The sequence below is a fragment of the Passer domesticus genome, chromosome 7 (genome assembly GCF_036417665.1).
Source record: "Passer domesticus isolate bPasDom1 chromosome 7, bPasDom1.hap1, whole genome shotgun sequence".
Classification (NCBI taxonomy): domain Eukaryota; kingdom Metazoa; phylum Chordata; class Aves; order Passeriformes; family Passeridae; genus Passer; species Passer domesticus.
Genome location: NC_087480.1, coordinates 50,844,367 through 50,870,714, shown reverse-complemented (window position 1 = coordinate 50,870,714; position 26,348 = coordinate 50,844,367). Strand labels below are relative to the sequence as shown.

General features: G+C 38.1%; 2 protein-coding genes across 28 annotated transcripts in view; one reads left to right on the top strand and one right to left on the bottom strand.

Annotated features, from left to right (window-relative positions):
* Positions 1 to 115: 115 nt before the first annotated feature.
* Positions 116 to 22,121, top strand: NEXN (nexilin F-actin binding protein). 10 transcript variants are annotated; one of them, XM_064428569.1, is made up of 13 exons: positions 419 to 553; positions 6,522 to 6,603; positions 7,663 to 7,854; positions 7,993 to 8,074; positions 8,161 to 8,309; positions 9,652 to 9,693; positions 10,771 to 10,965; positions 11,045 to 11,218; positions 13,543 to 13,728; positions 17,670 to 17,867; positions 19,129 to 19,350; positions 20,403 to 20,588; positions 21,171 to 22,121. In XM_064428569.1, the coding sequence occupies exons 2-13, from the start codon at positions 6,577 to 6,579 to the stop codon at positions 21,537 to 21,539; spliced, it is 2,022 nt and encodes a 673-aa protein (XP_064284639.1). In that variant the 5' UTR covers positions 419 to 553; positions 6,522 to 6,576; the 3' UTR covers positions 21,540 to 22,121. The 10 variants fall into 10 exon arrangements, with proteins under 10 accessions (XP_064284645.1, XP_064284639.1, XP_064284637.1 ...); XM_064428567.1 differs by having other exon boundaries at positions 17,667 to 17,867; XM_064428577.1 differs by having other exon boundaries at positions 17,667 to 17,867; positions 20,696 to 21,341.
* Positions 12,077 to 26,348, bottom strand: part of FUBP1 (far upstream element binding protein 1) — a 33,896-nt gene continuing 19,624 nt past the window's right edge. For 5 of the 18 annotated variants that reach the window (XM_064428561.1, XM_064428564.1, XM_064428566.1 and 2 more), the window contains 2 exons: positions 25,335 to 25,382; positions 12,077 to 13,018 (listed from right to left, as the gene is read on the bottom strand). In XM_064428561.1, coding sequence (XP_064284631.1) covers positions 13,001 to 13,018; positions 25,335 to 25,382 — 66 coding nt within the window. In that variant the 3' untranslated portion in view covers positions 12,077 to 13,000. Of the gene's footprint in view, positions 13,019 to 21,538; positions 26,343 to 26,348 lie in introns of those variants that run through there. The other 13 variants (XM_064428562.1, XM_064428556.1, XR_010366452.1 and 10 more) reach the window with 12 other exon arrangements.

Below are 26,348 nucleotides of genomic sequence, written 5' to 3'. Positions count from 1 at the left end.
AATGCGGGCGCCGGGCGCGCGTCGCGACTTTTATGGAAAGTTGCAGCGGCGGAGCGGCGGCCGCAGCCAAGGGGCGCTCGGCAGCGCAGCCCGCCCGCCGCGGAGCGCCCCGAGCCGCAGCGCGGGCAGCGCACAGGTAAGAGCGGCTCCGCCGCCGCGGGGCACAGCGCGCTCGGGCCCCCCCCGCTCCCCTCCGAGCCGTGCGCCGGGGCTGCCCGCCCGGCCCGCTGCCCGTCTCCTCTCGCTGCCGAGAGCCGCCCCGCTCCGCTCCGCCGGCGGCCGGTCCCAGCGCAGCCCGCGGGGCTGCGGGCAGCCGCCCCTCACACGGCGGCCGCGGCGGAGGGCCCGGGCCGGGGCGGTGCGGCCGCAGCCGGGCGGGAGCGGGGCCGGCGGGGCCGGCGGGGCCCTGGGGCGCGGGGCCGGCGCGGTCGCAGCGGTTTAACCGAAGCCGCCGCCGCGCGCGGGGCTCTGCCCGCCCGGCCCGGCCCCGTGAGGCGGCCCCGGGGACGCGGAGCCCGGGAGGGCCGTCCCGCCCTGCCGTGAGGGACCCGCGGTGAGTGATGTGCGGCTCTTAAAAGTTCGCTGAAAATCCCGTAAATCCCCGGTTTTCGGGAGCCGCGCGTCTCTACGCGTGGAGTTCAGTTTTGTTGGTGTGGTCTTCAGCAGTGAGGGTGTACTGAGTGCGCCCATTGCTTCTGCTTCACCCTGAACTGATGGCTGTAAAACAGAGCGGCTCGGAAGAAATTATTTGGCTCCTGTGACAGCTTGCAAATTAGTCATTATCACCTTTGTTTTAGGCAAATAAGGGCTTCTTTTCAGCCAACAAATATCGAAAAAAGCATGTTTAATGAAGCATGTTATAATTTCGAAAATTAATCAGCAAATAGTTGCATGGTAGAAAACACTGTTCTCTTATCCTTAGATCTCAGATCTTAAGAGACATTAGATCTCCTAGAAAATTGTCCAATTAAACGAAATTATGAATTATAATTAGTCCTATAGGAGGGCTAACTGTATCATCTAAGGAGCATGCAGAAGCATGAGAATATGACTGGTCTATGTAGAAAGCACAGTCTGGTGAAATACAAGAGCTGGGTAGATGGCTTAAGACGTTAGTAAGGAATACTTTGTCTGACTGCATTCGGAATGTATTAAGGAGTAGTTTTCTCAGTGGAAGAAGCCAGGCAAGCATTGATGTGGTTTTCCAGCTCCTCCTTTAAGGAGGATCAGTGCCGTGGTCAAGCTGGCTGTGGGGAGGCAGTGGGGAAAGCCATGGCACTGGGAGAGCGGGGCAGGAGGCAATGGGAGTGACCCTGGCTGTGCACTGAGGGCAGCTGTTCCTGCTCAGGTGAAGGTGGCACACATGATGCAGCTTTTTAGGGCTGCTCAAGGGGAAGCAGCAGCGTGTCTCTAGGAAGCCCTGGAGACTCCTTTCGGGCAGAGGCAGAGCTCAGGCCAGGGCCACTGTGGGTGACCACCCCTGCTTCAGTCTGAGCTGGCCAAGAGCGTTTCTGAGAAGAGGCAGAAGGGCTGTGTCCTGTCAGCAGGGAAGATACAAATTGCAATAGCACCTCATGGCCAGTATTTGTGTTACCTTGATCTCTGAAGTCCTGTCACTGAAGCCAACAAAGCACATGGTTCATCTTCAGCTGCCGTGACACTGCGGGGAAGGGAGGAACTGTGGCATGGGGCAAAATATCCTGGTTTTTCTCTTGGAGACCTCAGTTCACAATTTACTGCTGTTTCCACTAGGATCAGCAGATACCATGGAACATGAAATCATGGGCCAGAAGATCCCAGCAGGACTTCCCCACTACCAGAGCAGTCTCTGAATCCCCACTGTGTTTGTTCTAGAAGCCTGTGTACCCTATAATAGTAGAAGAGAGTAAGGAATCAACAGATCTTTTGTACAGAGAAGGGTGATCCCATTTTTTAACAGTTGGGCTGAATGCACTGCTGCTTTAGGAGTGTTTATAGCTGTACAAAACCTAGGCATCCTTTATAATACATATGTTTTTATAAACAACACCTTGTCTGCAAGGAGTATTCTACAACACAATAAGACTCTCAATAGATGTTGAAGAGTGATAAATTCAAAGCCTGAGGAAAAGATTGTAAAATTATCTGGGTCACTTGTTGGTAAGCATTCTGGTCTTTTATTATGAAGACTTAATGAAGAAAATGCAAGTGAGTGGCAGTAGTTTTGCATTTTGTGTATTTATACAAAATGAGAAGTTTAGACAGCTGGTATTAATTGTCATAACTCACTGGCTTCAGTGGAGCTGATGGTTGATGCCAGCTCAGGACCTTCCCCTGTGCAGGATAATTTTAGTACCTACTTCAGTATCTGTAATTTGGTACAACAACTGGTAGTGTCATTCCAGAGCAGTTACAGGCAGGACATAAATGATGACCACCTCCCCTCCTCTGTCCAGTCCTGTTTAATATGTCATTAAATATTTCAGTGCTGTGGACTGTATTTGCCTCTGCTTGGTGCTTGGGCTGCAAGCAGTGAGTTTCCAACTCTCACAGTTTGGTTTTCTTATATAATGGAGACTTCCCTGCAAGCAGATCACAAAGAGGAGACAGATGGTAAATGTAACTTAGACCGTGCCATGAAGGGCTTATTTATAACTCACAGTACCCAGGAGGAGCTCAGGGGGCCCTTTGAGAGGAGAAATCACAGAGGAACTGGACCTTTTTTTATGTCCTGGCTTCATACTCCTGTTGTAGAGTGCTGTTCAGTTCAGGGAAATGATGGTATTTTTTGTGTCTCATGTCTTTGTGAGGATGTTTATCAAGCCCTTGAAAAACAAGAATTTTTTAGAAGAAAGCAATTTTTTTTTATTTATGGGAAGGTTTTTTTAATCTGGTTAAAGCTGCACAATTTTTTTTTTTATCAATCGAGGACTGTGACCTGCTTTCAGAAATGGAAATTAATTAAATTTAAGGAGATAGATTTTGGGACTTGTGAGCCATCAAACTTTCTGTGTCCCCTTAATGGTTTTCTTTTTTCACTTTTTTTGCCCAAAGTAAGATTTTAGGGAGGCTGCATGAAAAATTGAAAAAGTGCTATGATCATAACCAATCATTTCCAGTTGCAGAGTTAGGACTATCTGGGTCCCAGCTGGGTGCAGGTTAAGTTTTTCTTGAGGAGTGGACTTTTCAAAGGGACCCTGCAATCTGGTACTTTCAGTATAAAACTCATAACACCAGACTAACTTTATCAAAGATATGTCATTTAATTGTAGGAAAGACAAAATGTGGAGAGAAAAAAAAATTACACTATTTTCAGGTGAATGCTGGAGGGATGAGACTGGGTCAACAAAGGGTAACAAACTTGGTTTTTGATCATGGTGATGTTCAAAATTATCATCTGGGATTTTTTTGAGTGGGAAGCTTCAATGAGGAGCTCTTACAGCTTCTGCTAAGGTATGTTGATCTTGGGAAAGAAAAGAAAAGAAAATATGAGACTGAATATTAAGATTGGAGAGCTTTGTAATAGGATAAACAGTTTCTGAAGTAAGCAACTCAACAGGCAGACTTATATTGCCTCAAAAATTAAGAATTGCGTTTATTAGATGAACTCTGGGAAAATACAAAACAAGAATACATACATGTAAATGCACAATTTAATATAACTAGTTCATCTCAAAAGGGAATTAGTAGGTCAAGGTTTCTTGGGTTGGAAAATCTATTACTGCATACTTCTGCAAAGCTATTGGCAGGTGAGGAAGGCTCTGCTCTTCCATGGTTTGTAGGTGTCAGGAGCTCCTTGGGTGTTCTCAGCACCAGTTCATTGACTGAGCCTCTCCTGATGGGGTGGCAGATGCAAAGGAGCTTCTGAAGCCGTGGTCACGGCCTCACAGACCCAAAACTCAAGGAGTGCTTCTTTTTTTTACTTCAATATTTTGATTGTCTTTATTGGAAATTACTCATCTGCCCTGAGGGCTGCCCAAGGCAGGGTCCAGCTGCTCATCCTGCTCAAGCTTTAATGGCCATGCAGAGGGATGGAAGTGCACACATGGGTGGTATCATGTTTAGCAGTGTGCTGGTGCTTTATATCAATATCTTTTAGCATCAGAGGTGGAGGTAGGATGACTTGCAGAGGCAAAATGCCTTAGAGCCAGCTGGCTAACCTTCAAACATATTAGAGTTAGTGATGCCTATGAACTGGAAAGTAGCCTAAAGTAATAGCAGATATGGCAGTATTCCAAATGGCAGAAACATATCTGCCATCTTCAAGGCCCACAACCTGTTGGACTGGCACTATTTTGGAAATTCAGACAGCAGGAATTTGCAAAGAAGATTTCTTCCAACATTCACACTGCTAAGGAAAATTTCAGTTTTGTTATCCCACTGTCAAGGGGTTCAGGTAATTGGAGCTATCAGAAAGGTTCAAGAGAAAGTCTTGACTCAGGAACATCATCTTCTTCTTACAATTGATTGCACATAATAAACCAGACTTTGGAATAGTCAGTTTTCAAATGGCTTTAAGATGAAGCCTTGTCCATGGGGTACATTGCTGTGGTCAAGCTTAGTGGTAACCTTACCTTGAGGTGTTGAGGTGAGATGGAATTTCTTGTGACAGAATGTCTTTGAGTCTTCTCTGCTCCAGTACCATGTCAAGGGTAAAAGGTCTCTGTGTCCCAGGTTACTCCAGTGCAACGATTGCACCAATTCATGACATTCCTTTGTTTTTTGGTGGGTTCCTGTTTGTTAACTACAAGGCTAAAGTTGCCAGCTCAGGTGGGGAAGGAGCCATTAAAGGAGCAGAGTAGCAAAAGAAGAGAACAGAGAATTTTCTCTAAGACCTGCTTATAGAAATGAGGAAGTTAAAAGATTTGAAGTAGTTTTAAGGTTATACTGATCACAGTGCAGATTTTAATTACATGCATAGAAGTCAGCTAAAGCTTACAGAGCTGTGAAAATCCTGCACAGTGTACAAATGGATGGCAAAGCCTATAGGGACCCTGGGGCTACAGAATGCTGATGCAATTATCTGCCTTTCTAGACTCCACACAATTCCAACATTCTACTGAAACAATCTCAATAGGAACTGCCACTTAGTGATTCTATGTTCATGTGCTCACAAGTGAGAAACTGAAATGCCTTGGATTCCTATCAGTCTACAACTGAAGGACTGGGGTGAGGGTGGTGTGACTTTCTGTACTAACTGGTTGAAAGGGAGCACCAAAGTGCTCTCCAGAACATCTCTGTTCAAGCCAAATTTGAAGAGTTTAGAATTTGTAAATCAGGGCAAGCATTGGTAGCTAAATGCTTGTTTCATATGTTGTGACTGCTTTCATTGGGAAAAACATCCCAGGATCTCTAAGAATCCCATTCCTTTTGTATAGCTACAGCAGTACCAGTGAGCACTGGTGATGTTGGTGTATTTTTGAAGTTTACATGAAAACAACTCTTAATATGAATTATTTTCAAAAGAATTTGAAAAATAAGAGCTTAACTTTCTGTATCATGAAAATCCCTGACTTCAGCTCCTCTAAACCTCACAAGTGAGAAGTCCCTTCCAGTGGTAAGCTGCTTTTCCAGCATTTTTGCTTAAAATCTTTGAGCCCCTTATTTGCACCATGTTTGGCACACTGAGTTTAGGCTTTCCTGGGACTCAGAGGATCAATACAATACAGACAGCAGTAGCACTGGAGTCACATCATGATTTCCTTCCTCCCACGAGCTGTGATAGACCTGAAGCTGAAAAGAAGAGAAAAAGAAGAGAAAGTGCCTTTCTGTTTGCTTCCTAGTATACAGTGTACTTTAAATTTTCTAACTATTTTCTTCTAAAAAATGCTATGTAATTTCCAGACCACAACTAAATTGTTACAGAATCACAGAATAATGAGGTTGGAAGAGACCTCTAAGATCATCGAGTCCAACCTACGTCCTAACACCTCAACTCAGAATCTAGACTATAGCACCAAGTGCCATGTCCAGCCTTTTTTTAAATACATCCAGATGTGGTGGATTATTCTACCACCTCTCTGGGAAGAGAATTCCAGTACGTTATTATTTTTTTGGTGAAAAATTTTTTCCTAATATCCAGCCTGTACCTTCCCGCAGGGTTCCCCCAGCCCTCCTCTCCTCCCGCAGCCGCACAGAGGCAGAGCAGCGGCTCGGGGAGCGGGGATCCCGCAACCACAGCCCGGAGCTGCGGGATGCTCCTTGTGCTGCCACGAGCGCCGGGAGCAGCGGTTTGGCAACGAGCAGCACGGGCAGCCGGAGTTTGGCTCCGGGATGTTTGTTTTGTTAAAATGGAAATTAGAACCCAATATCTAGGACTATATAGAGGAGTTATGAGCATGAATAGTGAATCATAAGCTTGTTCTTTTAATTACTGTGGCATACTTAGAACCTATTCATGTCTTCAAAAGCCCCAGCGGACCAAGTGAAATTGTGATACGTCAGTTTCAGCCTATGCAAACTTATTTACAGGAAGATGGTTAAAGCATAATTTAAAAGGAAAAGAAAGGAATGTAGCTACAACTACAACTACTTTCTTTCAGGTAGAAACTGAAAGCCATCTTAAACATACAAGGTGCAGAGCACAATACAGTAACCATGAATGACATTGCACAGAAAACCGAGGTATGTACCAATTTTAAAGTAATCAAGGCAATGTAATAATTTGCAACTGATGCTTGCAAAAGTAATAATTACAAATAATTGTAAAAGACAATTATACTGGTAGTCTGCTGGTATTGCCATCATTTTTAAACAATGAAAGGGTATTTGTTAAGTAGCTTAAGATTTGATGGAATCTGTGAACTGTGTTCTTATTAGAAAAACATGAAGGAGGAGGGTGAAATATGAAGGTTTATATGTGGTGGTGAAATTCTGGGTAACATTTACATCTGATGCTAAAATGTAAATATACTAGGCTACTTCAAATATTTCCTCTTCTACATAGACTTACTGAGTTGCAGGAACAAAAACTTCTGATGTAGGTGGAAAAATATTAAACAAAGCATGTTTTTTTCCCAGTTTTTTCTCAGTATTACTTTATTGAGAACATTCCTGTTGTCATCACTGTAAAAAGACAAAACTTCACAGTAGTTCTGAAAGTGGGAACCTTTGGTGTTTGGACACCCACAGAGTAATCACTGGCAAAGAAGTGTCCATTTGCTGTATCAGCATCAGAGCCCTGATGGTCCCGTGATCTTTGCACTTTGTAACATAAAATCTCTGGGCTCCTGTTTTTTTCTAGGTATTGAAAAAGTAAGAATATTGCAAATTTTAAAATAAGAAATATTGCTGTTTATTTAAAAACTATAGGTGGCTTTTGAAGTGTTCCAGAAAAACTCTCATATGTATTGTATTATGTATCTATGTCTTTATATCTCTTTTAAATGTTAGGGGCAGAGAGTCTCTTTGCTTAAGATTGAAAGTAATAATATAAATCTGTATCTAATTTAATAGTTTAATATAATGCTGAATGTTGTTTTGGATATTTTAATATTTATTACTATTTATGAACAAATACAATGATGCTTAACTGATGATGGCTCATGGCATGAAGTTCATAATCTCAACTGCACTTCTGTTTTATGTTCTTACATTCTTTCTAATCCAGTCTATCAGAATATTTCTGTCCATCTGTTTCAATTTTCTTTTTCTTATCTTCATTTCTTCTATATCTTCACCAAGATTCTGCTTTCTTCATCTAAACCCGTCCAAAAGTCCTATGTGCCCAAGCTTCACAAGGGGGATGTAAAGGATAAATTTGAAGCTATGCAGAAAGCAAGGGAAGAAAGAAATCAAAGGAGATCTAGAGATGAAAAACAAAGAAGAAAAGAACAATATGTTAGAGAGAGAGAATGGAACAGGAGAAAGCAGGAGGTTATTTTCTTTGCTAATATTTTGTGTTATAATATTTAATATAATATCTGAAAATCTATTCATATTATTTGAAGACAATAATACTGGGATTTCATTTAAGTTATAAAGACAGTTTACTTTCTGTGTTTCATCAACTAGATGAAAGAACTGCTTGGATCTGATGAAGATGATGACACCAAACAATCTAAAACAGAAAAGGGTTATGTTCCAAAGCTCATAGGTAAGAGAGGCCTGACTTTAAAGGCCACAGAATTCCCTGGAATTCTGTTAGATGGAACTGCTGAGCTGTGCATTTCATGTCCACAGGAACTGTTAAAGGCAAATTTGAAGAAATGGAGAAGCAAAGACAAGAAGAAGAAAGAAAAAGAACAGAAGAAGAAAGAAAGCGCAGAATTGAACAAGATATGATTGAGAAAAGAAAAATTCAAAGAGAATTGGCAAAAAAGGCACAGGAGGTATGTTTATCTGACCACAACAGTCAGAATGTAACTGTGAACAACAAACACTAAAAATGTTTTGTGTTGATCAGAAAGATTTGATCTTAAGAGTTCTCATAGTAGAGATTTACATAGGAGATGCTCAGTGGGGTGGAAGTGAGATATCATGTTCAGACAGTCTTCATTTCTTTACAGTAACAATTTCCATGTAAGCTCCCAAGCTGAATTGCAGATGAAACTGGGCAGGCATAAACCTGGTAGGAACCAGGCACAAATTTTGGTATCATATGCATATAAGTTTACTAAACTGATTTGAAAATGTTTCTTGTATTTTATCAACTCTTACTTTAGACAAACTCTCCTTGTAAGTTAGTGAATAGAGCTCAGTGATACATGAACTAAGGCAAGCAAGAAGTAGTAAAAAATGCCAGTGAAAGGTAAAAATGAGACAACACTAATGCAGTAAAAATAATAAATCATGAAAATCATGAACATCCAGGTCGCTTTTTATTCCTTTGCCATTTTGTGAATCATCATCGCATATATATATTTATAAAATATATGAAGTCTCCAACTTTTATTGATGCCAATAAAGCAAATTCTGTTATTTGTAGAATTTTGTGAAGGGATATCAAACTTAATTCCTTTTGCAAGTTTTCTTCAGTGTTGTAAATACTGCAGTGAGAATAAGCATTTAAATGATAGACTAAAACCATGCAAATTTCTATTTAACCAAATGGTAGTAGTACTTCATTTAGGTTTGAATTTGTTGTAAGAAATGAAAAGCAGTGCTACAGGAGAAGTCAGTTTTTCCATAGTCTTTTCTACTAGATTTTCTAACATTGTTAAAACCTTGCTTTTAATTTGCATTGTATCTAACATATATTTAATCTACCCTGCAAGGCAGAAATGTAGAATTTTTAAAAGTATGTCAGTTTTAGGCCATAACATAAGCACAGCATAGGAAGCAAGCACAGCATTAGGCTTTATTCAGGAGCTGAGGGGAAGACAATGTCACTTGAATCAGAAATGATCAATGCTTTAGCTTTAGATTTTTAATTTTTTTAATATGATTTGGGAATGTTTAAATGAAGAATGGACATCTCAAGTATTTTCCTGGTTCAGCAGTGTGTTGAGAATGCTTTAGCAGACTTTGTGTGGGATGTTTTATGTCTTGTTGCTTCTTCCTCGACAAGCTGACCTATCTGAAGTATTCCAACAGAGCCTCGGTCATTATCACCTTGGTGAATTTATGTGCTACATACATACCACTGATACAAAAAGCATTTCCAGTTCTATGTTTGCAACTCTAAGGCAAAGAGCCAAATTAATGTAATCATATGAAATTCTCATTTAATAGATTGATGACTTTAACAATACGGGAACTGAATCAGCAGCTGAGGTAACTAGATTTTTTTTAAAGAAATGTTCACCTACATTTTTTTTCACTTTGTTTTATTATTGTAATTTGGGTTGGGAAAACTTAGAAAACAGTACAGAAATACCTAATTAAAGTTGAACCAAGGAGCTAACAAATGTTTAGCGTATCTGGAACTATCTCTGTACTTGAAGTCAATATATTGAAGTCTGAAACAGAGCCTGGACTATGAATACTTTGTGGTTAGTTAAAAACATCTAAAATGTAAATATTCAAAGCCACCAGAATTATTTTATATATATTAGGAATGATTCTTTTAAGTTCTCTGGCTTTGCAAAGAATTATCTTAAAAGCTCTTTGCCTTAAACTTGAAATTAAAGGGGGATTCTGACAATATACAGATGATTGAACACCTCACTCAGTTAACTTTGGTTTTTTTTTACTAATATACCATATGGGCTTTGCTTTTAAGTCTTGCAAATAAATGTTTCATTTCAAAAAGCTGGGTCCAAAGGTCCTGTTGTCTTTCACTAACACAAGAAAATCACACTCCTACTACAGTTTTGGAAAGAAAAAACAAAACCTGCAAATTTATCTGTTTTAACTTATTCGACAGGAGGGAAAAGTATGGGTAAATTATATTTTGGCAAATATGTTGTAAAATTAAGAGTTGAAGCAGCAACATCCTTCAAGAAACAATTACTGTACCTGACAAATTATATATTAGAAATGACAAATTACATATTTCTGTGTTGAGCTATTGGCTTATTCCAGCTGCAGTTTATTATCATTTACATAATAAATATAAAACTGGAAGTAGAGTGTGGTTATAATTGTTGTGTATTCAAAATTACACTTGTTCTTTGCCAATGCTTGAGGTTTTATGGCTAATAGTTAATGAAAATCTATAAAGAAATTAAGAAGTTTGAAAGAAACTAGTGACTGCCACAGGCAGGTGGATTTATTCTTGTGGGAAATATTCAATACAAGTAAATCTTTTGGAAGCTTTGGTGCACACAGGTTAAACAGCAGGTTCATTAAGAAATGAGTCTACCTAGAAGTCAAGTTTCATGAAAATGCAATAAATATCTTTTTGGACAGGAAGGGGATGATTCACTGCTAGTTACAGTAGTGCCTGTAAAAAGCACCAGGACATCTGGGAAGATGAAAACAATCTCTGAGAACACAGGAAGGGAGAGAGCAGAACAAAGAAAGACACAGGATGAAGAAATGAAGCTAAAATATGAGGAACAAAACCAACTCCTTAAGGAACCCAAGTGCCTTTCATCTGTCCAGGTAAACCAGTCATCCAAAAATACCCATATAATAGATATTTATTGCCTTAAGATATAACTGCTTCATTTTTCTTACACAGGGTGAAAATGAAAACAGTGAAACTCAAGAGCCTCTGTCTCCTGGTAAGCTGAAAGTCACATTTGAAGAACTGGAAAGACAGAGACAGGAGAATCAAAGGAGGCAAGCAGAGGAAGAAGCAAGGCAGCGTTTGGAAGAGGAAAAACGTGCCTTTGAAGAAGCCAGGCAGAGAATGGTAAGCACACGTTCTGTCCATGTTGGTACACAATTTGCACATTCTTTCCTGTATGTGATTCTTCTCTTTTTTTATTCCTTATCTTGATTTCAAGCTGTTCAGAGTCTGGAAATGAGTTTTTGAAAGACATTTTTGACCTTCGCTCTAACTCAGTAATCACACTGGCATAATGCTTTAGACATTCTTTTAGTAAACCAAAAAAATAACAGGTGTTTTGATTTTGCCAGCAACTTAATTGATTTTCTAATCTACACTTTGTAGTATCTTAAGCTGTAAGCCTCCAAGAAGATGAGTGGCTGTCTGTTTTCTTCTGAAGTAGTGCTGCAGATGGCTCAGTAACTGGTTTTTGATGCAAACATTCCCTAGTAACAGAATGCTGTTTCTTATCCCCGTGTTTATTTGTAAATATGACAGAAATATACATCAGTTACAACTCTCCTCTCACGAAGAAAGGCAAAAAAAGAAAGGCAGATCAGCTCTTTTTTATGTACTGATATAAACAACAACAACATATTATAAATTACTAGAGGAAGTCCCCCAAATTATCAGAAATGCAGCCCACAGATCCTGTTTTATATTACTTGGAAAACTGCCTTCGTATGTGTTCTTTATCATAGGTCAGAGTTAGATCAGCTATAAACAGAGCTCACTATAGTTTGTTCTTTGATCATACTGAAGGAATCCTACACTCGGTATAATCCTAAGATAACCAGATAGTTTAGTTCTGTATTTCCTTATTTTTCCACACTCCATTTCCAACAGCATTTTTAGAGTTCTGTATTTGAGTACTTTTCCCCTGTATAGTCATGATCACTATGACTTTCTTAGTTCACATACAAAATTCACATACAAACAAGATTAACAAGAAATGAGATTTTAATCTTCCATAAAAACTTGGAAAATATTATTTATAGGAATTTGCTAGCTTTAACAGAGTACAATTATACATGAACAGTCTTGGAAAAACAGCTCTAGATCACTATTTTGATTATATTTCAAAAACATTCAAGACATTTATATTCTACAGAAACAAACTTAAACAAAACCAACAATGCAGAACTTCTAGAAAGCTGTAACACACAAATTCCCAACTGGTCCATACTGAGAGTTCTAGGTTTAGGCAGATACCCAAATGGTAGCTTACTTTTTATTTTCCACCTCCAATAAATCACTGTTGTTTCACACCAATAACCTTGCTATTATGTCAATAATGCACTTTTTTCTTCTTTGTTTGGTGGAAGGGATTGTAGTGAAGGAGAAGAGTGAAGAAACTGAAGGAGAGTGAATTCCATGAAGTCACTTAGGTGTTCTAACTGAAGATTAGTTCACATCTCCTTTCCTTATGCTTATGCATTTATCAAGCTTTATGAAATAATTTACAAATTCTCCACATCAAAAGATTTTTTTTAACATGAAGCTGTACCTGCTGACCAGTGGTTGTCAAATTTTGAAGTAAACATTTTTCTTAAGAATACAGCCGTTAATTTCCTTAAATTCTTCAATTTTTTTTTGCCTTACAAATTTCAAATAAAGATTTTTCTAATTCCCTTAATGGGCTACCCCACATACCAGTCCCAGGGCTGCTCACAGTATAGAGATCTGGATTATCAGTACTCTGACAGCTCCCAGTCCACTTCCTCCATGAACAGATAAAGTACTCTGGGATGTCCTCTGGAAGGTGTTCTTGATTGCAGCTTGCAAACCACAGGCTTCTCTTAGCATGTAAGTGTTCCCTGGAGAGAAGCTATAGCAAGGAGATCAGAGTATCTCAATTCCTTTTCTTCAGTGGTGATTAAATGTCTAAAAACAAAAGAAACAAACACTTCAGTCTGGAATAATACCAAAATGCTAACTGATGCAGTTTTGCTATAAGACTGTACAGCATTTCTTTAAGTGGTGCACTGATGAAAGCAATTTCTATACAAACAAAAAGACTTGATGGTATAAACATCTATGAAAAATGATGTAAATAAATAGAATAGAGAGTGATTTACAGTAAATGATCCAACAACCATAAAGTATGTACTTAACTGTTCAGCCTCTTCCTGGTAACACATTGTTCTTTGAATTACACACCCAACACATTCTTAAATATTATAAAAGCCACATGTAGGATATTGAAAATTTCTTTTCTCACTCCCCTGGCTAGAACAAAGATTAAAATGTTTCTTACAGGAACCTAAGTCTTGATGCATTTTTTCCCCCAAGGAGAAAACAGTACTTTTAAAAAATCAGAAAGGAATGGAATATTTATTTGCTATAAAGAATACTTTTTTTGGTTCGGGTAAATGCTTCCTATGTTTTCCTCTTCCTATTCTCTTAAGATAAATGAAGGTGGTGATGAAGAATCTGAAAATGCTGTTAAAGAATTCCGCCCTGGGAAACTCAGACTCAGTTTTGAGGAGATAGAAAGACAGAGGAGAGAAGAGGAAAAGAGGAAAGCAGAAGAGGATGCACGACGACGCATAGAAGAGGAGAAAAGAGCATTTGCTGAAGCAAGGAAGAACATGGTATGGCATTTTGGTTTAGCACAGAATTTAATTTTTACCTAAATCCCAATCTGGAAAGAAACTCTGGGAAAAACATTTAAATAAAGTTAGGAATACGTGCTTCAATTCCTTCATTAATTAGTTCACCTTACTATTTATTATAAGGTAATGGGGTAAACTAGTCAAGTTCATTTACCAAAAATCATCAGAGAACAATCCCTCCTCACAGCCAGCCTACAGAGGATTTCAGATAATTTAGTCAAAACCAGGTATCATAGCCAGTGGGTATTATTGTATTAGATGCAATATACTTGGGAAGCAAAATGTTACCACAAGGAGGGTTAATTGTTTTGGGTTTTTTTGGGAAAAGCAATTTCTTTTACAGCTTCAAGTTTATTCCCCTACCTCTACAGGGTCTCCACCAATCATCTCTTACTACTAAAGTACAATTAATGGCATAGTAGAAAAATGCTTACTGCAAGTATGACTTTTCCAGTCATCTGTGGCTCTTCAGGGAGGAAAAACTAAAATGTTGAACTCTGCTACTTGATGTTTTTAACGCTTGTTCAGAGAAAAACAAAAAATAACTTGTGGTGTTTACCATTAGAACACTTTGTAATACTGTCTTCCCTTGACAAACACAGATTTCTGTCATATGCAGGGACTTCTAAAATTTGAGTTAGGATTAAACTGCAGACAAATTTTCAGGGGCTTAGGACTGCCATACACTACCTGAAAGCACAGAAAGATGCCCGATTTCAGAGGCTGGCAACTACTATTTATATTTAAAAAAAAAAAAAAAATTTAAGTGGCCACAGAGCTTTTCACTGTGGTCTTCATAGTTATTCCAACCACTTCAAGATTCAGCAGGCTTGTGGGTATAAACCAGTTACTTTATTGGTGGATATCAGGAAATACAGCATTAAATTACACAAATGTAAACTAGAATGAAGTAGTGTTTGTTTCAAAAGGGAGGGCAGGACCTGTCAGACTAGAACTGTGGAATAACCCAGGCATCTGGTAGCATCTTCCTACATCCTCTGTGGCTGAATGGGGAAAGGCCAACTGTGTGCCTAGTAACATTTTCTTAATCATTCAAAGCAATACTTGGGAGAGAAATGAAAACTTTGTATGAGTACTGATACTGCCAGCAGGGCCCCCTCTGCCTGGAAATTGGGCCAAAGACCTGTGCTGAAAGACTACCTAGAGAAGCTACAATGTGAATTTATATTTGATACTGTACTGAAAAATAGTGTCTGTCTGTATCTCCAAAGACAGAACACAAAACCTAAAGCCACTTAAAAATACCCTTAATCCAGCAAAAGAATGCTCCTGGAGACTTTTTATGAAAAGGCAGTAGAGAACTAAAGGAAGCATAGAAAGTATGTGCTGCTTCTGTTTTTTCCTGCTTTCTTGAGGAACTCTTTTTTTTTTTTGCCTCAATGTAACAAGAACCTAAACCAAGTGTCAAGGTAAGAAAAATCTCACTGATAAACAGGGTGAAATCCATCAGATGCAGCACAGACGCTGTGACTGCTCTACTTGCAGACAGTGAAAGAGGTCTGTAACTAAAAAAAATACTGAAATATATTTTCAGCATTTATGCACTTGAAAGTTCTCTGATAAGTAGCATCCTGAATATGAATACTATGTTTTCTACTACTAACAGAATATAACAACCCTCTGTTTTCCTTATTTCCCACTGCTACAAAATGTAGCAGCAATGAAGATATGTCCTAAAATGTTAAAAAATATAATAGTCCTTGCTTTCAAAGGCAGTAAAAGTGAACATTAAACTGTTATTCCAGGAACTTTTTAATGTTCATTCATTTTAATTTAGTTTTGGAAGTGGCAGAAATGGTAGTGTTGTGGCTGGAAAACACAAATGCCACCTCCTTTTGGATCTCCCTACTTCACATTTCCTTGTGCTATTTCCATGCTCCCCAGCATCAGTGTGATCACTTCTGCACTGAAGCAGTTGTCTTTCATCCCCATCAATCTTTTTCTGGTAGAGACTGCAAAGAAACCCCTGTATTAGCAAAAAAACCCCAACCAAACAAACAAAAAAAACAAAAAAAACCCCACCCAAAACAAAACAAAAATTTTTTTCCTGTCGACTATGCTGCAAACCATGATTGTTACAGGAATGTTTCTCACTACCAACCATTTCCACTTTGCAGAAAAAAAGAAGTATGGCCTAATTTCACAAAATATGGCTAAAATATTTACTGAACTAACCACAGGGGCTTTGTGCATCACACAACTCAGCTAAATCTTTGTGGTTTTTAACCAGGGAGAAGGTGGCTGTCTTTTCATAACTCAGTAAGCTGGAAATAGAGACAGCTGCTAGTGCCTGCACAGCTCTTGAACTCTTGAGGGCAAATTCTGAATTGATGCTTCTCATGGTCACTTAGGTTTGGCATCTTCTTGAAGTGATGAGCTTATGAACTGATGCACCACCAGCAAGAGACTTTCATGTTGTTTTGCTGATTTAGTTATGAGTAGCCTCTAAAATCTATGGGACACTGTTTTCACTGTAGGGAGGAGCTCACAGCTTTGGTTTTTTGACTTCACTTCTCTATAACACAATTTCAACAAATATGCTCATATTATATAAAACAAAGAATGGAAGCAATGGTGCTGAAGTCCAGTTGTAAGCTTAGAGGGAAAATCTGAGTAAAATCTGCAGTGAATAGCAGTCTATGAGTGGGATCGGGCTAAACAATACTGAAAGAGCTGTGGCAAATAAAGAGGATGTGGGTAAAGTAGGTCAAGAGGGTGGTATGAACAAAGATAACACCAACAGCAGAGAAAAGCGTGGGTTACAGTGGCACCAAGAAGCAATAAATATAAGTAGTGCCAAAGGCTCTTACAGAAATGTCTGTTCTCTGCCCCTTTATAGTCAGAGCACTTTCTCAAATGGAAATATTGCTTCTTTAATTATTGCTATCATTTGACTGATTACTGCTGTTGGAAATGCCTACAACTTATGGCACATTGGGCTCTCCCATGTTTGCCACAAGACTTTTCAAACTTGTGCTGATTAAACAGTGCCAAAAGCCACATCACCCCCCAGTTCAGTACCTGACCAGTGTCTGACCTCACCTCAGCTTACATTCCTGTTGAGACAATCTCTGTAAGTTTATATATTTACATGCACATACATTCTTATTCATAAACTTACATTAAAATTCCCATATAACTCACTGTCACTACTGGCTGCTTTTGTAGTGTTCAGCTTCGTATTTTAGTACTTAATCAAATTCAGTCAGATAAAATATTAGTTCTTGCATTTGCTGCTTTGGAAATAATGAAAAGTGCCTTTCCTAGGCCCTGCTATCTTATGGATTAGTCTAAAAGATAGACCAGCTGCTCCTAATGCCAACCAGGCCTAACCCTGCTCTGAAGCCAGACAAGGACAGGGAAAGGAGGAAACCCTTGCCAGTGGGTGCATAAATCAATAAACTGGCCACATAACATGAACAATTTGTGCAAAAAGAAGAGCTTCTTCTGAATGGTCTCTTCAGTTATCCTTACTGGGAATACTAATACTGCTTTAGAACACAAACATAATTCAGATTGCTTAAGAGAAAGATTACAGATAAATGCACTTCAGCATTAAGAGCAATGACATTTAAACACAAACACTTTGTCTGAAGTAAATAAGAATGAATTGCTTCAGGTCCTAAAGGTGCATTTAGAGGGCATCCTCCACTGCAGAAGGAAAATACTGCATTTTATAAAACCACCTAATCTTCATTATAAAAGTTTAGTGTTGTAACCAAAGTTAAATACAAACCCCCAAAGCACTCCCTCCCACACTATTAGAGGAATGCCCACATTGCACCTGTCTGTGCTGGGGCAGATGTGACGAAGTAGTCGCTTGTCTTTATGTACCAGAAGTGTCTGAACAATGCTGTGATTTCATCACAGATATAATTAATGCTCTGAATTTCCAGCAGGTGCTGGATGATGAATCACCAGAAATGTTTAAAACCTTCTCTCAAGAATCTCTCATACCTGGTAAACTGGAAATTAATTTTGAGGAGCTGCTGAGACAAAAAATGGAAGAAGAAAAGAGGCGCACAGAGGAAGAGCGCAGGCAGAAGTTGGAAATGGAAAGGCAAGAATTTCAACAGCTGAGACAAGAAATGGGAGAGGTTTGTACATCAAACTCTATGTTAAGCATGCTCTGAATAAAATGTATCACTTCATTACTAAAAGTTTAAGACTGTAAAGAAAATTCCTTTGAAAGAAGTTTCAAGTTAATACATTCAACATTATGTGAAAGGAAAGGAAAATAGAAAACCTTATTTGTAAAAAAATTTGTATAATGACATTTTTTATCATTAATCTATCAGGAAAATGTGTTTATCCACTCCCGCCTTAGAAGTAAGTACAGTTATGAATCTGTAATTTGGTTTTGCAGTAATTTCTGAGAATCTTGGAAGAACAGAAATATCCCAAAAGTTCCCAAAAGACAACACAAAAACAGAAGTAAGAAAGGGCAACATTCTTGCTTTTCCTTAGAGGAATACTGTGCTATCTAATGAGAAAAATACAGTGGGCTCAAATTTTTTCTAATTGGTGTTTCAAGGGTATGAAGACTGGCACAGTTGATTTTAAAAATCACACATAAAATCTGCTTTACATCCCAAGTTTTTAAAACATCACATTGATGAACTTTTTACTTCAGTGTGGCTGTGGGTAGCAATTCTTTATAATTCCCTTTTGAATGCTAGAGAACAACATTAATTTATTATTTTATTATTTTTGTTGCAAAGCTCAAGCAGGTAGTAAAGGCTCTAGCTTGTGATGTTCTCAACTAATCCTGGGGAAGCAGGGAGAGACAGGGACATCCAGCTAAAATGCATGTACATCTTTACAGTGTTCATAAAAGGAGGGAGAAAAATATCAGCAATTACAGCTTCCCATGTGGTTTGACTACAGGATCCACAACTACCCTTTCTTTTCCACCATGACACCTTGAAATGTCATTTACTTTTTCACTGAATTAGGAAAAGATAAAAAAGGCAGTATTTTAACAAAAGAGCTGTATTTTAGAGATTACTTCATATTATATTGCAAGCAAGTAAGAGGTGCATTTTGGACTCCAGTTAAGTTTTTTGTATTGGTCTGTCTGGTTTTCTGAATCCAAGAAGGGCAGTTTATTGACAACAACCCTTGAACAAATGGCATATTCAAACAAGATATTGTAAAATCTGTATGTAGTTGAGATATGATACAAATGCATTCATCATGAGATAGCAAAGAAAAAAAATGACAGGGGAGAGGTCTCTGTACTGATTTCAATTAACTAACAGAACTGTAATGTATTGAATTTCATCATCTGGGGGGAGAATAGGTAGTAAAAATAATGAGGGCATTTTCCATCTTACACATTCTGTAATTTCTGAACAGCTGGAAGAAGAGTCTGAAACTTTCGAGTTAAGCAAAGAGTATGAAGAATTGATAAAGCTAAAAAGAAGCGGTTCTATTCAGGCCAAGAACTTAAAAAGCAAGTTTGAAAAAATAGGACAACTGTCTCAAGAAGAAATACAGAAGAAGATTGAAGAAGAGCGAGCAAAGAGAAGAGCAATGGATGAAGAAATAAGAGAAAGGGAAGCTGAAAAATTTCAAGAGGTAAGTTGCATTCTGTGTATGTTAATGATCTACTTAACCAGCACACTAATGATCTAGGAGTGGACAATGCTTTCATCAAATTTTGCTGTTTCCAAAATTATGTTTTCCCCTCTTTCCCGTTTCCTCCTTTGGATGCTCAAGGATATCACACCTCAGCATCCCTTAAAGAAACAGCACCAGCTTATTATCAGTGATTCGGTCAAGCAGAGGTCTGCTTTTCTGCTCAAAGCCCTACAATTCAGCATTTTAACCTGAAACCTGCCAGTCTGAGGGCTTAAAACACCCATAGCTGAGAATTACCTATTAATCATCACTTGAACTGCTTCTTCTGCACGCTTAATTAATTCATACATGAATTGAATAAAAAAATTCAATTACTAAATCCAAACAATACCATTTGAATATCAAGTCTCTGTGATGTACACTCACTCCTCAGGGTACACAGCAGAAGAAAGTTCCTATTTATCAGTACTTCAGACCAGAACCTTCAGTTTTTCAGAGGGGAAGCCGCAAGAAACAGCTATCAGTGACAAAGTGGTCTGTAATCCATAAGCTCAGTGTGAACTTTGGTGATGAAATGTAAAACAGTACTAAGCCTGACCTGAGCCTTATTCTGGATCTTCTCCACAGGAGTCACTTCAGCATCAGCCTGTCCTATTTGTGAGCTTTTAACTTAATGACTGACACTCACTGTTTTCATAAGGTCAACCGTTTTAGTGTTAAACCCACACTAACATCATGGCAAAATACTCCAGTCACTGAGGATTTACAATTGCTAAGAAGTGCTCTACTTCTATATGAATAAAACTTTAGGAATATTTTTTTACATATAATTTTTTAAATTACTTTTGCAAAAATCTTGTCCTGTCTTTGAACGAACTATTACAAAACTCACCCTACATTCAAACAAACTTGTGAAAAAAAACCAGGTCTCTATGTGGCTCTGCTCAGTTAAAAAAAACTCTGGGAACACAAAACTAGTTTTGCTATCACATATATGTCTAAGGCAATAAATAATAGTTAAGCCCTGTTTTTAATTATTATTTCCCAAGGATGATGACGTAGATGTGAGACCAGCCAAGAAATCTGAGGCTCCATTTACTCACAAAGTAAACATGAAGGCTCGTTTTGAGCAAATGGCAAGAGCCAGAGAAGAAGAGGAGCAGAGGAGGATTGAGGAACAGAAATTGCTACGCATGCAGTTTGAACAAAAAGAAATCGATGCAGCATTACAGAAGGTATAAACTGCAAAATAATTGTCTCCAGTTGTGTCATTTAAGTTAGCTTCTAATTATCACTGTAGGCAACACTACCAGATACAAAATGAATGTTTTGCTTCTTTTAGCAGGTGCTAGGAATTGCTGAAATAATATAAAATTGCTTTTGGTGTTTGCACATACTCTCCATGGAATCAAAGAATGGTTTGGGTTGAAGGGACCTTAAAAGCATCTAGTTCTGACTCCCCTGATGTAGGCAGGGACACCTCCCATTAGATCAGGCTGCTCAAAGCTCCATCCAACCTCAACACTTGCAGAAGAGTGTGAGACACTGCTGACATCTATCAGAGTATGTATCATCCCATGAACAGTCTGAAAATGGAATTGACATTCATGCCTGTATTTCACACCAACATTCCAGCCTCATTAAATTGCACTTTACTGCCTGTGGCATACCCAGCTTGGGTGCATTGCTATGTATTGAGGACAGATGTGGAATTTCCTCTTCTCAGAAACACAGTACCGCGTAATCAAACACATGTCACTATCAGTCATAGTACTATTGTCACTTTAAATGTTTTAAATCGACTTATTTTGAAACAGAAAAGGGAAGAGGAAGAAGAAGAAGAGGGAAGCATTATTAATGGTTCTACTTGTGAAGATGAGGATCAAGCTCGATCTGGAGCTCCCTGGTTCAAGAAGTCACTGAAAAACACATCAGTTGTTGACGGCGAGCCAGTGAGATTTACAGTTAAAATTACTGGAGAACCAAAACCTGAAGTTACATGGTGGTTTGAAGGGGAAATGTTGCAGGACTCTGAGGACTATCAATATATTGAAAGAGGAGAAACCTACTGCCTTTACCTGCCAGAAACCTTCCCAGAAGATGAAGGGGAATATATGTGTAAAGCAGTCAACAACAGAGGCTCAGCTGCTAGCACCTGTATTCTCACCATTGAAAGTAAGAGCTAGCATTTTAATATGCTTGTCTCAGATAGTCTTCTTGCATCTTTCCTGTTATGAAAATCTAACTTCCTGTCTCTCTTAACTCTTTTTCTGTTTTCTAGCTGATGACTACTAATGCTCTACTTTAGCTGGAATCTTTCTTCCCCTCAACTTTCTTACTGCATCATCTCTCCTTTCTCTGATGGGGCCAACTAAAGAAAGCAAGGATGTGCATTAACTTGTCATTCCTGCATCAGATGAAAATACACCCTTCAAATTGTGAGAATTCCCTGCTCAATGCAAAAACTACTATCAGAGGCTAAAAATAAAAAAATCAATGTATGAAAGATCAACTGAAGGAAAAAGCTGTATTATCATAGTGCTCCAGCATTTGAAGACCAACTCTTGTGTAACAGAATAAAGCTGAATACACGATGTGGAACTTGTGTAGTAGCGTAAATCTGTTGGAGCATCCTGCATGAGCACTGAATATTTAAGCTGTTCCACCTTATCCCAGAGGCACTGAACTGGCAAAGGAAATACTTACTGATGATTTTCAAAAACCCAAGTGTACTATTTTTAAAGAATAAAAGATGACGTGACTGCTCACCATTGTTTCAAGCAGCATAACTTGTTTTAAAATGGGCTTGCATTGAAAATGTTCTGCTCTAATTAACCTATGCAGCTGATAATCTCAAATAAAAACAATCTCCTTTAGGTTTGTAGTAATCTTCAAAGTATCAACACTTGCTTGTAAAATGACACTGAAACAAACAGGTGGTGACATCTATGATTGACTCATATTTGAAGCTGGTGAAAAAAAGCCTTAAGAAGAATATTTCATGAAGCGCCTATTTTCTCAATCTCAATGCAGTAAGTTTATTGCCACATCTATAAACACTGTTTTCTTAAGGTTACTGTACTACTTTTCTCTAAGACCTCCAGACATCAACATTCATGTTGCTCTGCTAACACCTATCTGAACCAAAGATGAAGCTTTGGGAGGAGTAACTTTACAAAAAAAGGTCACATTTTAAAGTACTCGTGTATAGTACTGTGGCTGAATCTGCCTTCTTTGTACAGTTACCTGCTGCAAGTCACTCTTTGGCCTCATTAAAAAAGGGTAACGAGGTGCATAGTGTTTTGAATTAGTATTTACTCTAATAACCACAAATATTTTACTTCATTTTTTTGTGGATTATGTTCACAGAAGTACAGGCCGCTACAAAAATTTTGCTCTGAAGCTGTTACTTCAAAGTAACAAAGGCAGGGATAGGAGCATAAAAAAAGACAAAACCATTGCTATTATTATTCATCAGTTTACATTTATTGAGAAAAACCATACAAAAACCATTATACAGTTAATGTGTACCCATATTACATACAATGTCAATGCAAGCTCAAAACCACATTTTTGTAAAGCATTCAATTTACCTCAAGTCCAAGCTGCATCTCCCTAAGACACTGTTCCCATCACAGTTGCCTTTTAAAGCCAATCTTCTGTTTACACACGGGTAGTTTCTGCAGAGAACACTTTTCTCAGGACGAAAAGGCATTTCACATGCACGCAAGAGAAATATTTGTGCATACACAAGAGTTTCATAAGCTATTACTAGGGAAGAGGGAATCCTGTCAACTGTATGCTTTCTGAAAAGCCCAGTCCTCCCTTCCTCCCACCACTTCCGGAAAAAAAGCAAAATGGAAAAGCTTTTAGCATGCAATGGAAAACTTAAGAATTACTTTGGAAAAGAAATGGGGAGAAACAGTTTCTACCATCCAATAAAATATCACTAGTATAAAGATGAAATACTTCAAGATAGGCTGTGCAAGTGAATCGTGACCCTGTCTGCCTGACAAGTGAAACAGATGATGTAGTAATTAAGCCATACTAAAGAGCATCCACCTGGTATTTTATTCCATGTCCTAATAAAGTACAGGCTGCAGAAAGTGATATGAAAATTCTTTTCCTACTTGGAACATTATGCTTGCTTTTAAAACTTTTCTTACTCTTCACATTCATTGTGGGACACTAAGCAGTGATGGGTGGGGTAAGCAGGAAACATTTCAAGACACCTTTTGGATAAGTTCACTACATTTCTAAGCAAGTTCAGTTATCTTTTTGGCTACTGGGGTAACTCCAATAAGCTACTGTTGTCCCAGGAACTCTGAGTTTGAAGACAAGAGTTGAAAAAGGAACACATGCTCTGCACAAACCAGCATGCCTGTAAGCCCTGCAGTGAGAAAGCTGGAAGCCAATACACCCGAAATGCTACACAGAAGGACATCTCACCTTCCACACACTAGCAACATCCCAATACACTGGCTTTTTCTTCTCTATCTCCTCCCACAGGCTAAATTAGCAACTGAAAGACTGTTCAAGGTATTTTAATAGTAACAGTTGAAGGAAAAAGTACCATGAAAAAGGAAGTGAACAAATGACTCACCCCCACACTAAATCCACAGTATCAAAATCCAAATGGTACACACACCTACCCTCTTCTCACGTCAAAAATAAAGTTACATGTTAAGCTACAGATGAAATACTAAGTGGCTTGAGAAACTGAAGCACAACTATTAATTCAGTTCAAAAATTAGCTTGACTGTTTAGAAGATTATAAAGTAAAATAGATGGTTTATATTATTAAATCACAGTTAAAAAAACTTTAACAGATTATGGAACATTAATGGTCAAACAAAGAATACTTTAAAGAATGAAAAGTGATCAAAACAAAAATTATACCCTGTATCATTATGTATGGGATACATTTCAAATCTGTTATGCTTTTGCCAATTTTACCTTCTACATGGAGCCCTTCTACGGTCCATGCTCATCGGCTCACCAATGGCATACACTCAAAGGATTCCTCTTTACTGGTAGTAACTATCTCAGGACCTGATTCTATGAGCTATGATTTGGTGCTTGCAGCATCTTCAGCACTGTGTGTGAAAATGAAGGCAGTATTTTTGAATATTTTTCTTTGATGTACAGATAAGCAGGACTTTTGAAAGAGGAGCAGCACATTCTAGAACCAGAATAATGAACAAAAAAACCAAACAGATGCTGCTTTATGTTAAGCTAAAAAAACCAACAACAAAAGCTCAGAATAAAAACCTGTACCAGACCATCTGTAAGACATTTAACATTTTATACTATCAAAATATTCAGCAATTCAGTTAAAAATATCAAGCAACAGCATATACTGACTGCTATAGTGATAAAATATTATTTGCTGTACTGTTAATTGGTGCTCATGCTTTTTCAATTAAAACATACTCATCTCAAACTCCAAAATCTCTTTTCCTACCATGTCAAGTATGTATAAGCAAACTCCACTAACACACTATAACTGTAAGACAAGTTATCAAGTTCAGTGATAACAACAAGAAGTCATTCTTTACATTTAGATCTTAAGGATTAAGTGGGAATAGTGCCCTATTATAGGAAAAAAAACATTTGTGAAGGCTGTTGACATTTCTAACCAAAGCAATTCCTGCACATTTTAAAGGTTTTGATTCTTTAATTGCAACAATTAACTATTTGGGTAAAATAACAAAAATTACTTCTTCTGATCAAGTTCAATTACTGCAATCTAATAATCTTCTCTAAAAAAAAAAAGAAAAAAGAAAAAAAATACATATTGACCTAGAAATATAAACAGTTGTTTAAAAACTTAAGATTTTCCACTCAAATGGAACCGTGAGTAACAATGCATTTGGGGAAGCAGCAGATTGCTTTTCAATACACAACCACAAAGATCTCACAGGGACAACATTAATGTACTGAAATATATTAATTTATATACTTCCTTAGGTTGTGCTTACCTGTTGCTTTTTTGCAGCAGAACCTAAGGTGGAAGGTCTGGGAAGGCACTGTGAAGTATAAATAATTGCACTGTTTGCAATTAATAAAGATTTTATACCTTAAATGAATCAAAATCAACAGCCTCCATTTTGTGAATGATAAAGAATCCAGTGAATTTAATTTTGCTCAGTTTAGTACATAATAAATGCACCATTCTGTAAGGTTATCTATAAAATACCATGCAAAATACCTGAACTACTAAACTTAATACCCTACACTAAAGATAGCAAATACTGTCCTAGCCTTCTTCAAGCTACCAGCAAATTCCTAGCTTTAAAAGGATAAAAATAATTCCTTCTATTTCTACAGCACAATGCATACATTGCTCATTACCTGAAAAAACTACTTCAGTTTTCAAGCCTTAACTTTTACTTCTCTGTGCAGCCACCCTAAAAAAATTTATTCTCAAAGCAACAACATGGTGTTCCAAAAATAAAAGCAATTAACAGTTATAGAATTATGTAAAACATACCTACATCACTACATATCCACAAACTATCTGGAAACAAAGACAACTCTGTCTAACAAGTGGTTCCAAAGACTTCAATGTTATGATATGCATACTTTAAAACACTGAATGACAGCTGTCTCATGAGTACTAATGAAAGAAACTCTTAGATAAACAGAAACATGATTTTCTTTAGCTATTGCTAGCAGTTTCAGAAATACTTACCCACAAAACTCAGATTATGTGTATGTATATATATAAAAGCAAACCTATGTTTCTGAATTAAGAAGCAATTATGATTTCCTAAGATACCAGCACTGTATTCCAACATAATATCACACAAGTACAGCATTTGCATTATGTGGAACATTGACAAAAAGATACTGTTGCAGTTCATCAATTTGTCATTCTGATGTACTTACAGTGCAATGCTCCTTGAAGGAACAATCAAGGATGATACACAGCACAGTCCTCCTCACCCCTATAGAGCTAGTTCTATACTGGCTGGATCAAACCTGCACTTCAA

Bases quoted from the DNA above. Each gene is read 5' to 3' on its own strand.
- NEXN (XM_064428567.1), top strand. From the start codon at position 6,577: ATGAATGACATTGCACAGAAAACCGAG. The intron at 9,694-10,770 runs GTAACTAGATTT...CTTTTTGGACAG, and splicing joins GAACTGAATCAGCAGCTGAG to GAAGGGGATGATTCACTGCT. The intron at 20,589-21,170 runs GTATAAACTGCA...ATTTTGAAACAG, and splicing joins TCGATGCAGCATTACAGAAG to AAAAGGGAAGAGGAAGAAGA.